The sequence below is a fragment of the Caenorhabditis elegans genome, chromosome V (genome assembly GCF_000002985.6).
Source record: "Caenorhabditis elegans chromosome V".
In the NCBI taxonomy this organism is placed as follows: Eukaryota; Metazoa; Nematoda; class Chromadorea; order Rhabditida; family Rhabditidae; genus Caenorhabditis; species Caenorhabditis elegans.
In genome coordinates this window covers 8,964,503-8,978,647 of record NC_003283.11, presented here as the reverse complement: position 1 = coordinate 8,978,647, position 14,145 = coordinate 8,964,503, and the positions used below count along the sequence as shown (strand labels likewise).

The 14,145-nt window shown below is 34.4% G+C and overlaps 3 protein-coding genes and 2 pseudogenes across 6 annotated transcripts; all 5 read left to right on the top strand.

Moving 5' to 3' along the window:
* Nucleotides 1-1,182: 1,182 nt before the first annotated feature.
* Nucleotides 1,183-2,950, top strand: nhr-144 (annotated as a pseudogene). Its single transcript has 9 exons — nucleotides 1,183-1,427; nucleotides 1,479-1,537; nucleotides 1,583-1,744; nucleotides 1,799-1,881; nucleotides 1,946-2,157; nucleotides 2,209-2,302; nucleotides 2,486-2,601; nucleotides 2,649-2,797; nucleotides 2,849-2,950. Coding segments are annotated over exons 1-9 (1,222 nt in total).
* Nucleotides 2,951-3,708: 758 nt separating this feature from the next.
* On the top strand, nucleotides 3,709-5,634 carry nhr-143 (Nuclear Hormone Receptor family). The gene is made up of 10 exons (NM_072916.5): nucleotides 3,709-3,872; nucleotides 3,919-3,990; nucleotides 4,040-4,098; nucleotides 4,147-4,238; nucleotides 4,296-4,424; nucleotides 4,476-4,565; nucleotides 4,611-4,823; nucleotides 4,900-4,994; nucleotides 5,049-5,164; nucleotides 5,210-5,634. The coding sequence occupies exons 1-10, from the start codon at nucleotides 3,721-3,723 to the stop codon at nucleotides 5,458-5,460; spliced, it is 1,269 nt and encodes a 422-aa protein (NP_505317.2). The 5' UTR covers nucleotides 3,709-3,720; the 3' UTR covers nucleotides 5,461-5,634.
* Nucleotides 5,635-6,276: 642 nt separating this feature from the next.
* On the top strand, nucleotides 6,277-7,955 carry nhr-195 (the record flags this gene model as incomplete). 2 transcript variants are annotated; one of them, NM_001383363.1, is made up of 7 exons in its annotated part: nucleotides 6,277-6,498; nucleotides 6,540-6,598; nucleotides 6,643-6,797; nucleotides 6,859-7,077; nucleotides 7,121-7,216; nucleotides 7,273-7,635; nucleotides 7,733-7,955. In NM_001383363.1, 4 exons carry the CDS (start codon nucleotides 7,006-7,008, stop codon nucleotides 7,838-7,840), a joined length of 639 nt encoding a protein of 212 aa, NP_001370765.1. The 2 variants fall into 2 exon arrangements, with proteins under 2 accessions (NP_001370765.1, NP_001256111.1); NM_001269182.3 differs by having other exon boundaries at nucleotides 6,284-6,498; nucleotides 7,733-7,840.
* A 140-nt stretch (nucleotides 7,956-8,095) lies between these two features.
* nhr-194 lies at nucleotides 8,096-9,911 on the top strand (annotated as a pseudogene). The gene is made up of 8 exons: nucleotides 8,096-8,282; nucleotides 8,393-8,612; nucleotides 8,663-8,721; nucleotides 8,774-8,926; nucleotides 8,977-9,195; nucleotides 9,247-9,342; nucleotides 9,389-9,754; nucleotides 9,804-9,911. Coding segments are annotated over exons 1-8 (1,408 nt in total).
* Nucleotides 9,912-12,461: 2,550 nt separating this feature from the next.
* nhr-219 (Nuclear Hormone Receptor family) lies at nucleotides 12,462-13,986 on the top strand. Its single transcript, NM_001322579.3, has 6 exons — nucleotides 12,462-12,751; nucleotides 12,796-12,950; nucleotides 12,993-13,211; nucleotides 13,263-13,358; nucleotides 13,417-13,782; nucleotides 13,830-13,986. Exons 1-6 carry the CDS (start codon nucleotides 12,469-12,471, stop codon nucleotides 13,935-13,937), a joined length of 1,227 nt encoding a protein of 408 aa, NP_001309650.1. The 5' UTR covers nucleotides 12,462-12,468; the 3' UTR covers nucleotides 13,938-13,986.
* Nucleotides 13,987-14,145: the final 159 nt, after the last annotated feature.

The following is a 14,145-nucleotide window of genomic DNA, read 5'->3' as shown; positions in this document are numbered from 1 at the left end:
TTTATACAGACTTTGATTGTTATCCAAGAGAAAATCTGATCGGTTTGGTGTCACCGTAATTTTTTAACTTAAAAATGGAACCATTTGTAGAAAAATTGTTCAAGCCAATCCGTATGATGATAGGATGACTAAATATCACAGTAAAACTTTTTCAAAAGTTTTTTTAGATTTCTTATTTTCTATCAAAACAATTGCAGTTGCTTAGTTATCACCAAATGTAAATAGGGTTATGTTTTAAAATATTTTAATAGTTTCTATTTGAACACTGTAGGGCTCATATTTTTGCAACAGTCCATATTTTTTGAAATATTGATAAATTGCTGCACTTTTGACATAAAATTTTGAGATATTTTGAGTTGTTCATTTATCGAACTTTATCGGCATCGAAGTTTATTTTGGCCCTACTTTTACTTTGAATCATAAACCCCATAAATTATCGATGGAAATCTTGGTGAAGCTGTTTTACAGATATGGAGAACAACAATCAACATTTTTAACGGTTTGTCGTCACTGATTCCGGTATAATTATATGTATGGTTAAAAGCTTATCAAACTCCAAACTCCCTACCTCGCCAATTCTGTTTCTATTTCATAATTTTGAAGCGTACAGAACTCAAAGTAACAACGACCCGTGAATCATTACTGTCACAAAAAGTGTGATTTGATGCTTTATTTTTTGTAGACAAATAGTATTTACCAACATTCTCTGATTTCTGGTAGCATAGGATATTGTCTGAAAAAGAAGCTGGAACCTTGAAAATTTAATCACAAAATAACTAATATAACTATACTTTCATGAATCAATTAATTTTCATCCCGTATTTGAATTATTTTTAAAAATATATGAACTGAATTTTAGAGTCTTCAATGAAACGATAGTTTGATTTATTCCCAAGCATCTCTGTTCAATAAAAATGTTCCTGTTTTCCGCACTATATAAAAATCTATGTCCTTTATATCAAAATTCAAACAAAAAAGTTAGTTTGCACTAGTAGGACACCCTCTTATACTAAATATTATCGGTTTCCACTTGTCGGCAAATATTCTCTCGATGCAGTTGTATTTCTCGTTGTGTCTGCGTGTATGTATATTTCTTCTTAACGTTGTTATCTTTTCACGTCCATGTAATTGTACTTTTAAATAATTTGTTTCGAAGATTAAGCTTCACTCTTATTTTTAAGAATGGATGGTTCAGCTTCAACTTCAACACCTAAAACTGAGGTCATAGAGAGCGCGGATTTATTAGAAATTGTGCTTCCTGATATGTCTTGTTGTAAAATTTGTGGTATTCAAGCGCATGGAAAACATTTTGGAGCATTAACTTGTCGAGCTTGTGCTGCATTTTTTAGGAGGTGTCATTTCAATACAGGGCCAGAAATTGTCTGCCAATTTATGAATTCTAAATGCAAAGCGGACAATAAAGGAAGGTAAATTTGAAATTTTAATAATAAGTAATAAAAATAGCGAATTTTTTTCAGATGGGCTTGTAAAAAATGTCGCTTCGATAGATGTATTGCAAATGGAATGACAACACGGAGTAGAAAATTCATGTTAACTTCTATTAGTTAATGTATTTTTCCAGATATTCAATGTGACCGAGATTTATTTCAGTGGAATCTTTCAGACAGTGGAATCCGTTTTAGGACAACCTCATTACATTTGTTTTACGAAAAAAGAGTTATCAGCAAATTGCGCTGTAACATACATCGACATGACTAGTTTTGCTAGCAAGGTTGAAGAAATGGTAACAAGCGTGAATAGATTCGGTGAATACAATTAATCAAAAGATATCCCGCAGAATCCCCAAAGTTCTCTCCATCTGTGGAAATTAAACAACCTTGAGCAGTTTGCACGTGGATTGGAGGAGCATCGTTCTCCGCAGTAATCTATTCTTGCGTTTCGTTTTCGAAATAATTAAAAGTTTATCTACAAATTATTATTTAAGCAGCATCATTCATCACAAGAGAAACTGCGATATCTTCATGGGAAGATCAGATTTTAGCTGTTGTCAAATGGCTCAATTACTCAAATGCGTTTAGGAATCTTCCATATCATTTGAGACTACAACTTGTTCAAACGACATGGTCAACTTGGAATAAACTAGAAAGGACTGCAATGACGGCACAGATGAGGGTTAATAGGCAGTGCGGTAAGAATGTTAGTAAGATGTTAGTGACTTTGATAAACATTTTTGAATCATATTTTCAGCAGTTCGTCGTGTCAAATAATCATCTTTCCGATTACTCCCGAATGGATGCAGATATGAGCTGGTGGAGCCATTATTCTTTTGAAGAACTTCAATGTAAGTTTTTGTGTTTGAAGAAAATAGTTGAAAAATGACTAGAAAAGACTATTTCCTTTCCAAAGAAAGGTGATGATAATAGTCTCGGACTTCAAAAGTAGACAAACTATGTCGTAATTTGACTCATTTTCTTTGTGAGAATTGTTCTAAGTGTTCCATCGGGATTCAAATACACTTTTACAGTTTATTCAATGCAAAAGATTTGTTCTATGATGATATTGTGTGGGGAATTGTCGAATTGAAACCGGATTTAGTTGAACTCGCCTATCTCTTGTGTACTTTATCTTTTGGAATGGCAGGTGAGAATTAAAGTTTTTTATAAAATCGGTTCCATCAATTCTTTTAGGAAAAATCATTCAAGGCGAGTTATTAGATGCTACTGAAAAACTACTTGATACGTTGGCTAATGATTTGCATTTGTATTACACAAAAAGGAATAAAGTTCCATATGCATTGCGACTGAGTCAATTACTAAAAGTTTGTGATAAATTTGTTGTGAGTTGTTTAGAGAACTATCATCCACAAGATTGATATTTAAAATTTCAGAAACTAAGAAATAGTAGAAGCGAGAAATTTCACTTGTGCGCTATTCTTGGAGTTTATGAAATTAATATTTCGAATCATGAATACTTTCAACTCACGTGTTAATAATTTAGAAAATTGAACAATTTTTGTAATTGATAAGACTATCAACTTTGAATGTGTCTTCTGCATGATAAATTTTTGTTTATTATCTCATTATCTCTTTTTATCACATTCTGATCTCATGTCCTACATATTTTGATTTACTATGTATTAGGCATTCCAAATGAATATTTCTTAAAGTTTTGTTAAAATAGTTTCAGTATAAATGCATTTTTGCAATTTTTTGTGTATTATTAACACGGTAGTGACCTCGTCAGAAGATGTGTGACCGAGATAATAGTCCTCGGTCTTGTTTCTTGTTCCTCATTCATTCTGGTATCTTGGAAACGGAATTTTAGAGGAATAGAAACTTAGAGAAGGAAAGAATTTTCTACCACATACACAGACACTCATATACGAGAAGCAGGGGTACCAACTTCAGTGTTTGCTTTCTCCTTGTCTCTTTTTCCATTCCTCTCTGCGCTTCCTTTTCTTTTTCTAATGAAGTTTAGTTTTTCACCCATGTTATCAGCCTTGTCATGCGAATGAGTTAATAAATTATGTGAACTTTGATTCAATTTTTGATCGAGAATATTCTTAATCCGTTATACCGTCGGTTATTGATTTTTCATACTCAGTCGTTATTGAACAAACATTATAATCGAATTATTTTTAATAGTATTGCACCGTGTAGAATTTTGTGTTTTGTTCATTATTCTTTATTGTTTCACATCCTTTCCGAAAACTGCAAACAAATTAATAAATACGGTATTTTTGAATTCAGAACTACATAAATGAGTTGTGCAACTTCACCGGTATCCAGTTCAGAGAGTTCAATCGGGAGTGTTGAGAGCAACTTTGACTTGAAATGTGAAATTTGTTGCTCTAAAGGACATGGAAATCACTTCGGAGTTACTGCCTGTCGAGCTTGTGCGGCATTTTTCAGGTTTATTCTGTTATTTTTCTCAATTTTTCAATTATAAAATTTCCAGACGGATGATCGTCGGAACCGGATATCGCCAAAAATGTCGTTCGTACAAAACATGTGAGCCCAAAGATGGAAGGTGAGGCCTTTACTTCTAATCTGACAATGTCCAACTCAATTGATTTCAGATGGCAATGCAAGAAATGTCGGCTTGAAAAGTGCTATAGTTTAGGAATGACACCAGATAGTAAGTCCCAGCTGACGATGAGAATTTTGTATACCGAACTTTATTCAGATATTCAACACGACAGAGATTTATTCCAGTGCTCTTTAATATTTCGTGAAAAAAACAGAAAACGGAAGCTAATAGAGGAAAATATTCCAAAAGTTAGTTTGAATTTAATGGAAAAATACATTCAATTCTTCATTTTAAAATATATTCAGACCGTGGAAAAAATCTTGGGAATTCCTCATCTAATTTTGTTTCGAAAAAAAGAGAGACTACATGAAAGACCAGCCACGTATATCGATTTGAGTTCAATTATTGAAAAAACTGAAAAGATTTTTCGAATGGTAAGCAATTGTTTTAATTTACAAATTATCAGTAAAAAAATTTACTTTTAGGAGCCCGATTTCGACAGTGGAATGAGCACACTTGAAAAGCTTACATTTGGACTGAAACAATCCCGACTAACACAACAGAAATCTCTTTCGGTATTGTTATCATTAAAGCAAAATCTAACTAATATTTATTTTTAGTTAATCAAATGCTATGGAAAAGAAGAAACTTGTAGCCTTTGGGAAGCACAACTGACAAAAACTGCCACATGGTTGATGTATTTTGATGGTTTTCGAGAACTTCCGTTCCATCAGAAATTCTCAATGTTCAAGCGTATGTGGCATGTCTGGGGAAGATTGGAGCGACTGTCAATGACGGCTGAGATGCGTGTTAATGGTAATTGTGGAAAAAGGGTAAGTTAATTTGGCTGGTTATTCAATGTTTTGTTTTTTTTCAATGTTTGCCCTACCAACTTATCATGAATTTCAGCAATTTGTGGTTTCGCATGATTCTTTAGTAGACTATGATGCAACTCATGTAAAATCTGAGTGGAGCACAAGATACTCCATGGAAGAGTTACGAAGGTATTTTGATAGTTTTATTGAAATATTCGGTTTTATCAAAAAATGTTTTTTCAGCCTTTTGGATATTCCGACATATTATTCTGATTCTCTTGTAGATTCGTTTATTAATGTGAATCCTACAGATACAGAACTTGCATTCATTTTGGGTCAATTATGTCTGAAGCTAACAGGTTTGTCAATTGACTAGCCATTGTATATGCTCAACTTTTTTCCAGGAAAAATGCTAGGTGGAGATGTTGAGGAAGTCACACAAAAGTTGCAAGATGTTTTGGCAAATGATCTTCACGAACACTATAAAGATCAGGAAGTATCAAGATATGCACATCGATTAACAAAACTACTTTCCATAAACAACGATTGGCAAAGTTTGTTGAATAAGACAAGAGATCGAATACATATTGCAATGGTTTTGGATGCATTTCATGTGGAATTTTCACATCCTGATTTATTCCAATTTTCTGTTTGAATCAGAGTTTTGTACAAAACATTAAAATTTCCATTTACACAGCATCTCATGTGTCATACATGCCACATCTCCCAGATCTCAGTTTCTCCCCAAATACCCAATTATCCTGTTCAGGTGCAGCGTTATGTGACATTTGAATGTTTATTCTCGAAATAAATAATTTTAATATTTTTATACCCTTATTCGAAAGTGAATAATATAATCTGCTTTTTGATCAGAATGTAAGATCATACTTCTCATCGAGTATACTCTAGAAATATAACTTTCCAGAGGAGATGAGATTTTGAAAAAATTAGAATAGTTGACTCTAGGGAATATAAATAATTTACCGAAGATTTTTTTACCTGAATTTTGTTTTAAAAAAAACCACAACAGTTTTCTGAGTTTATTCTTCCTCTTTTCTAAATACGTACACATGTATGAATTAAAATGTTCATTTTTTCATGCCAATTTTACATACTGCTGGCAATCTTTTTCCCTCTTTCTCTGCGTTTTAAATCAGTGACTCACTTCTTATGCAAACATTATTTCCTTCACCTCGTGAGGTTTGGTTTATAATTTTAAATGCAACTGTTTGAAATTTTTCCATAAGCTTTAAAAAAAACTAGGTGATTTGTGTTAGCGCAATAAAAATTCTGATTCAAAAAATGTTGATTTATAAGTTTGATCAATATCCTCGGCAAATCTGCTAAATTGTTCTCTTTGTACAGCATAGTTATGATATCGTTTCAAACAATTTTAATAAGTTCATAAGTTTAAAAATTTGAAATAATCTTATTGGAAAATTCGGATAATTTATTCTTATTATTTTGTTGCAGGAGACATGATAGCTTCTACTTCGGCAGATGTCAAAACAAAAAAATCTTTGCGAAAGTCAAGAAAGTGTCAAGTCTGTTATTTACGTGCTCATGGAAATCATTATGGAGTTGTCAGTTGTCGAGCTTGTGCCGCTTTTTTTCGAAGAGTTTTCATAACTCATAAACAGCATTTTAAGTGTCAAGGAGGCCAAATGAAATGTGAGCCAAATAGTGTGGGAAGGCAAGTTCAATTAAAAAGTGTAATTGTATAATATTTTTCAGGTGGGACTGTAAAAGTTGTCGAACAAAGAAATGTTTTGACATTGGAATGAGACCTGATAGTAAGTGTTAATTTTTCTAAATAAGTCATACATACATAATTAAGATATTCAATGCAGTGATGATACTATTAGTTACTCTGAATCAATTCCAAACGATCCTAAAGACACTTCAAGTCCATCCGCCATAAGCTCGTCATCTGAAGAATATATTACATTTTTTGATTTTACATCTCTACTTGAGTCAATTGAAAATATTTTAGTTAGTGTCTTTAAATCGTTTTATTTTTCAAATTTTGTGCCATAACTCTTGTTATTTTCAGAAAACTCAAATTGACACTCCTATTACAAATCAAACTTCTCTGCAAAAACTTGCATATGGCCTCAAAGAAATTAGAAAATCGCAAGTTTTGGAGAATATTCCTGTTGTAACATCGATCGGAAAAAATGAAACATTTAATTCTTGGAAGATGGATATGGAGAGAGCAGCTACTTGGTTGACATATTTTGATGAATTTTGCACTTTGAAATCTGAAGAAAAGGTGCTCTGAAAAACACGTAGTTTCAAAATAAAAGTACTTATAGATGCTTATAACAAAATGTATGTGGTTGTTGTTCCGAAGATTAGAACGCAGTGCAATGACAGCCGATTTGAGACGGGCGAAAAAATGTCAAAAAAGTGTAAGTTTTTGTCTGTTTTATAAAATATACTTGTAGATTACAAAGCATACTTGCAGGAATATGCAATGAAAACTGACTCCCTTGTAAGCATGGAAACAAAATATGAATTTGATTGGCTTTCCCATTTTTCGGCAGAACAAATAAAAGTTTTTCTTGGAAGCTCTTCTGGAATGTATTGTGAAGAATTGACAAATTGTATCATGGAAGTTCAACCATCAGATGAGGAACTTTGTTTTATCATATGTGACCTTTGCTTTCAATATCTTGGTATAAAAGTAGGAGGAGAAATTCAGCAAAAGTTGGAAGGACTACAAAAAATTCTCTCTGACAACTTACATAATTACTACTTGGAAAGAAATCGAGAACACAGATATACTTATAGGCTCTCCCAACTAATGAAAATCAGTCAGCAATATAACGTAAGTATGTCTCCAAAATTAACACCAAGTTAGAAAGTTTAACTTTTGTTTTCAAATTCTCAAACGATAAAAAATAAAGTCGCCATTTTCATTTCAGAAATTGATGGAAGAAAAACGAAGAGTTGGAGTTGTTGGGGAAGTATTTGGAGTATTTCGAGTCAAGTGGTCTCATCCGGATATTTTTAAATATGCACGATTTGAATAATTGTTTTGGACTTTACAAACTGATTTCTTGAAATATGTTGTTTGAAATAAATGTTGATCAAATACTCAATTAGGAGCAGCAGAAAATATTAAAATTTTCATGAAGGCTGTATTAATTTCCTTCTTTTACTCCTGTCTGCTCTCTATATCGGTTCTATTGGCCTAACCTTCAAAGTATATTTTCTCTAACCTTCTGTGTCTCGTATTGGATATTCCACATGGCCACAGTGCAAACATTTCCGACTATATGTTCTGCCGAGAGTGAATTGGGTTAACCGTGTCCGACATTCCTATTTAAATTAACTAGTTGTTCCATTTTTTCTATAGAATATCTCGTTGTACTCACTGGAGTTTGAAATTTATTAAGCCGTGGTAGCGAATATCTCGAGAGAACATTTATGCTGCCATAACAACGGGCGGTGTGTTAGGAACATTGAAAACGGGTTAGTCATAGTAAATGTCCTTTCACTCGTGCAGGGAAACTTAGGTCAAACAGAAGCTCTCTCTTCTTTCATTTTCCACCTGCGTCGCATTTAATTTTTGTTCTTTGCAGGGAGTATGCACCCTTCTACCTCATCTGATTCTTCAAGTTCCAATACTCCAAATCCAATAATCAAATGCAAAGTTTGTTATCAACCCGCTCATGGTAATCATTTTGGAGTTGAAATTTGTAGAGCTTGTGCTGCTTTTTTTCGCAGAATTTTTGTTTCTCACAAACAACATTTCAAATGTCTAGATGGACGGAAAAAATGTACACCGGATGCTGCCGGAAGGTTTGTTAAGTTCAACGAACTTTTTTCGTAAAAAATTATTTTTTTTTCAGATGGACATGCAAAAGATGTAGGATAAATCGATGTTTTGCACTTGGTATGAAACCAGACAGTGAGTTTTTCTCCTTAAAAAATAGATCTATAACCTCTTTTTTTAAATTTAGATATCAAACACAATAGAGATTCATTTATTAGTTCTAAACTACATATAGTCTCCAAATGTTGTTCAGAAATCAGAGACTCCTTCCTCGCCGGAAACTAAAAGTTTTATTGATTTATCCCCTCTACTCGTAACCATGGAAACTATTCTCTCCGATGTAAGACAGTTTTTAAATTGTTTTAAATGTTGTTAAAAAAAACTTTTTAGAATCGCCGGAAAGAAGTTCCTATAGATAATCAATCACCTTTAAAAAGACTGTCATATGGATTGAAGGAAATACGAAAAACTCAGTTAGGGGAAAAATTTCAAACAGCTGATTGCATCGGTAAAAATGAATCTTTCAATATTTGGAAAATTTCAATGGAAAGAGCCAGTACTTGGCTGACTTATCTTGATCAATTTCAAAGTTTGGAATTTGATGAAAAGGTATGAGTTGTTTGTTTGTATTTGTTTTTTTTTTCAAAAAAAATATTTCAGATAACTATAACAAGATGTATGTGGTTATTATTCAGAAGAATAGAACGATGTGCAATGACAGCCGAATTACGGAGAACAAAAATGTGTAAGAAGAATGTGAGGTTCGAAATTTTGAGATAAAATATTAAAGAATAAATTTCAGGAATATCTTATAAAAACCGATACAGTTGTGAATACTGACAGCGTCAAATGGGACTTCAATTGGCTTTCACATTTTTCTCCGGATCAACTGAGAACTTTTGTTGGAAATACATCTGCAATACTTTGTGAAAGTGTAACAGAATGTATGATGGAAGTACAGCCAACAGATGAAGAACTTTGCTATATTCTTTGTGTACTATGCTTCTACCATATTGGCAATAAAATTGGAGGATCAATGCAGAAGACAACGGAGAGGTTATTGAATATTCTAGCCGATAATCTACATGAGTATTATGTTGAACAAAAAGATGCAACTAGATACTCCTACCGACTGACAAAAATATTAAAAATCAGTCAACAGTACAAAGTAAGTGTCATCAAATTATATATTCAATAACCATTCAATAATTTTCCAGACCCTCATGGAAGAAAAACGAAGGACGGAAGTTCTTGGGGACGTTTTCGGAGCGTTTCGCGTCAAGTGGTCTCATTCTGAAATATTTCAACACTCTCATTTCCAATAAAATATTTGAATTAATTTTCGAAAACACAAAAAATTCAAATAAGAACTATCCAGGAATGTTTAATGTACTTCATGTACTTGGTATTTTTCAGTATTTTCCTCGTGTGGCCTGGTTTTTAATTTTCAGACCATTCTAAGCTAATAGTTTCCATAACAATTGTCGCCACTTGAAAATAGCAAAAGAACATTGCCATGACGAGTTTTGTTTCGTTAGGGTTTGTTTCGGGAAACGCAGACATAACAAGTGCGCTTAACAGCTTTCTTTGTTCTGTAGTCTCGGTCAATATACTCAAATTTCAACTACATCTATCCAACTTTTCAGAATAAAAACATGATTGCCTCAACTTCAACTGATTCACTTGAAACTAATAGTTTTGAACGATCAACTAAATGTTTGGTTTATTTTCAATCCGCTCATGGAAATCACTTTGGAATTGACAGCTGCAGAGCTTGTGCTGCTTTTTTCCGAAGAGTTTTTGTTACTCACAAGCAACATTTTAAGTGTCAAACTGGGCAGAATCAATGCGTTCCCGATCCTCGTGGGCGATGGAATTGCAAGAAATGCCGAACCGATCGGTGTTTTCAGCTTGGAATGAGACCAGATAGTAAAATTTTATATTTTGCAACTTTTTTGAATTTGCAATTATTTCGATATTCAGTACAACCGAGATGTATTTTCCAGTGGTGAAGAATTTTTTTTCATGAATTTTGTTTTCCCTGATACCAAAAAATCATTCAACGAAAGACTTTCCCAAATTCAGGCAGAAATGGTTTTTCGGACAGGAATGGTTTCAATAGGAGGAAGATTTGAAAGTTTTCCTGTCTCTTTTAGTACTAAATTAAAAGCTTATTCCGTTTTCGTGTTTCTCTTAATCTCTCTTATATTTTTATTGCAGTCACACGACAAATCAAACATTTTCATCGTAAATACTCCCATCGATTTTCCGCCGTTTCCTTTTTGATATTCCTTCGCAATACTATTAGGTTGAACCGGAAGTCTTTATAACCGAGTTCGTCGTTCTACCGCTCGTCGCAGTTATACTTTGGTGTTCCCTCGTTGGCAGGGTATAACAACGAGTAAAGGAACTTCATTTTAAATAACACCCCATTCCCTTCCCTCTGGCCTGAGTTCAGTTAGCCGGCAATGTATGTAACTAGTGCCATCCACATCCGACATGGTTTGATGTACGTCTTCTTCTCTCATACCACGATGAAGGATTTGGAGAGTCTTCTTGAGAATGTTTATCATACACATGTCTTTTACTATAATATCATACGCAATTGGTTCCAACGCTTCGAGAAGGATGACTTTTCTCTCGAGAACCATGATACCCCATAAATTGGATTTGGGTGCGTTGAAGAAAGCCGTGTAAACGGATCCTTTCCAAACAACCCGTGAGCTGTCAACCGTACTTGGATCTTATCAATTCAACATCGTGCGGGGCTTGGAAGCTTCCGGAATGAAAAAAATTATGGGTCGATCCATACCTCAGACTTTGACACAAGCCAACCATGATTTTTGAGTGGATCATTCCCTTTCCCTCCGCACTCTCCACGGGGCCGATCGATGGTTGGACCGATTCATCACTGGAGACAAGAAGTGGGTCCTCTGCGATAACAACCACAACCGTGCCCAGGGGATTGGTTAAGGAGAGACCCCACAGGATGCCGCCAAACCCGACCTTCACCCTAAAAAAGTAATGCTTTCAGTGTGGTGGGGAGTGTACGGCCCCATCTACTGGGATCTGCTACCTGACAACCACTCGCTGCTACCAATAAAGATTGCTTGTCATGAGCAGGTTTATTAGTTAATAAAGTAATTTACAGAAAAGCAGGTTGTTGTGGGCAAACAGCGAACACGTGACAACGGGTTAAAAGTCAAGGAAAAGGCCTCGAATGAGCGTTTCCGGCTCCTTATATAGGGGAATTGGGCGGGTCAAAATAATTTGTGGCGACATCTACGCTATCTAACCACGGAACATAAAGAAATTCTTCGATCGGTCACCCTTATAGGACAAGCAACTCTACTTTCATCAAAATAACGATCATCACCATGTCTTGAAACATGTAGAGCATGAACTGGTCAGGTATGGATGGATGGTTCTCCTTCACCCACCGTATTCTCCAGACATTGTCCTATCTGAATACTAGTCGTTTTCAAATATAACTCGTGTCCTCTGAGGGAGAGCCTTCAATACCCACGGAAGTGTCAAAATGGCACTCAAGCATTATTTCGACTTGCGCCTGGAAGGGTTCTATAAGTAGAGCATTCATAAGTTGTCCACGCGTTGGCAGTATATTGTTGATAATGATAGCAAATATAATTTATCCTGTCGTTTCTCTTGCTTCGAGAAATAAACGATTGAAAAAGTTATAAAGACTTCCGGTTCAACCTAATATTTAAAATTTAGGTTGCCCTAACAAAAATATTTTGTGGTCATATCGTTAATATAAAGGTCTATTCCTTTCTCCGTCTCGCTCTGTTCGAAGAATCGGTTCATTCTCACACGATTCTACGTTTTCTATAGAAACCATGTTATCTCCAGAACTAATTTTAGATGGGTTCTCTATCATCCCCTTCCACGTCAATTTCAACAACCAGCTCTCCCAAGTTAATATCGGAAAAGTGTTTGGTATGCGATCAACCTTCTCATGGAAATCATTTTGGAGTTGATAGCTGTAGAGCTTGTGCTGCCTTTTTTCGAAGAGTTTTTGTTACTCATAAGCAGCAATACAAATGTATAAATGAACTGGAGCAGTGTGTTCCCGATGCTCGTGGACGGTGGAAATGCAGGAAATGTCGAACCGATAGGTGTTTTGAGCTTGGAATGAGGCCCGATAGTGAGAATATATTTATTTTTAAATTTAACATTGGTTTTATTCAGATATTCAGTACAATCGAGACATGTTTTCCTGTACAGGAGAATTTCCAAAACAAGTTATTTACAAGTCAACTCGAATCATTCCATCAAAACCAGAATGCATTACGTATTTCGACTTTTCATCTTTACTTGAATCAGTCGAGAACATTTTATCAGAGGTTAGAATTGTTTAATTTTGTTTTTAAATATGATTGTTTTAGACAACACCTAAATGTGTTCCATTTCAATGTCAGACTCCTCTTCAACGTCTTGCATTTGGATTGAAAGAAATCAGAAAAACACAACTTTGGGATAATATCCCAGTTATCAACTGTATTGGAAAAGAAGAAACGTTCGAAAATTGGAAAGTACAAATAGAACGAACAACTACATGGTTATCTTATATGGATCAATACCGAGATTTGAACTTCGATGACAAAGTGAGACCTTTTTTTTTTTTGAAAAATCGTTTTGAATCAATTAATTTTTAGATGACAATAGTTCAGTGCATGTGGTTTCCATTCGCAAGATTAGAAAGATGTGGAATGACTGCGAAGCTTCGAAAGGCAAATAAATGCCAGAAAAATGTAACTAGCCATTATTTGAACAATTGAAAATTACTTCAACTTTTCTGGTATTTTTAAGGATTATGCGTTCAAATCGGACAGTCTTGTGAATACTCAGACTGTCAAATTTGATTTCGATTGGCTCTCACACCTCTCCAATGCTCAAATGAAGGCATTTTTAGGCGATCCTTCCGAAATGTTATGTGAAGGGCTAACAGAGTGCATGATGGAAATACAGCCCACAGATGAAGAACTTTGTTATATTCTTTGTGAACTATGTTTTCATCATCTTGGAAGAAAATTAGGTGGTCCGATGCAAGAAACCATGGAACGATTTCTAAAAATACTCTCCGACAACTTGCACGTCTACTATTTTGAACAAGATAGAATGTCACGATATTCGCATAGACTTTTGAAAATTTTAAAGATAAACGAAAAGTATAAAGTAAGTTGCATTGGTACAGCAATGACATATAAATTGTTGAGTTTCAGACCATAATGGGGGAAAAACGAAAGATAGTCTTTCTTGGATACCTATTTGATGCCTTTCGAATTAAGTATTCTCATCCGGATTTCTTTCGATTTCAAAGCTTTGAATAAAGTACATGAACTTTTTAAATTCATTGCGGAAAATAAATGTCTTGAATTAGATGAGCTGGTTGAAATGTGCGATTATAAACCTAAATGATGTGTTTTCACGCATGATCTCCGTTTACTTTCATGTGTTTGCCCTGTGATTTTTACCTACAAACCATAAAATGACGTCTTCTCCCTGCCTAATTCAATTGAATTAATGTCTTCAGACAGA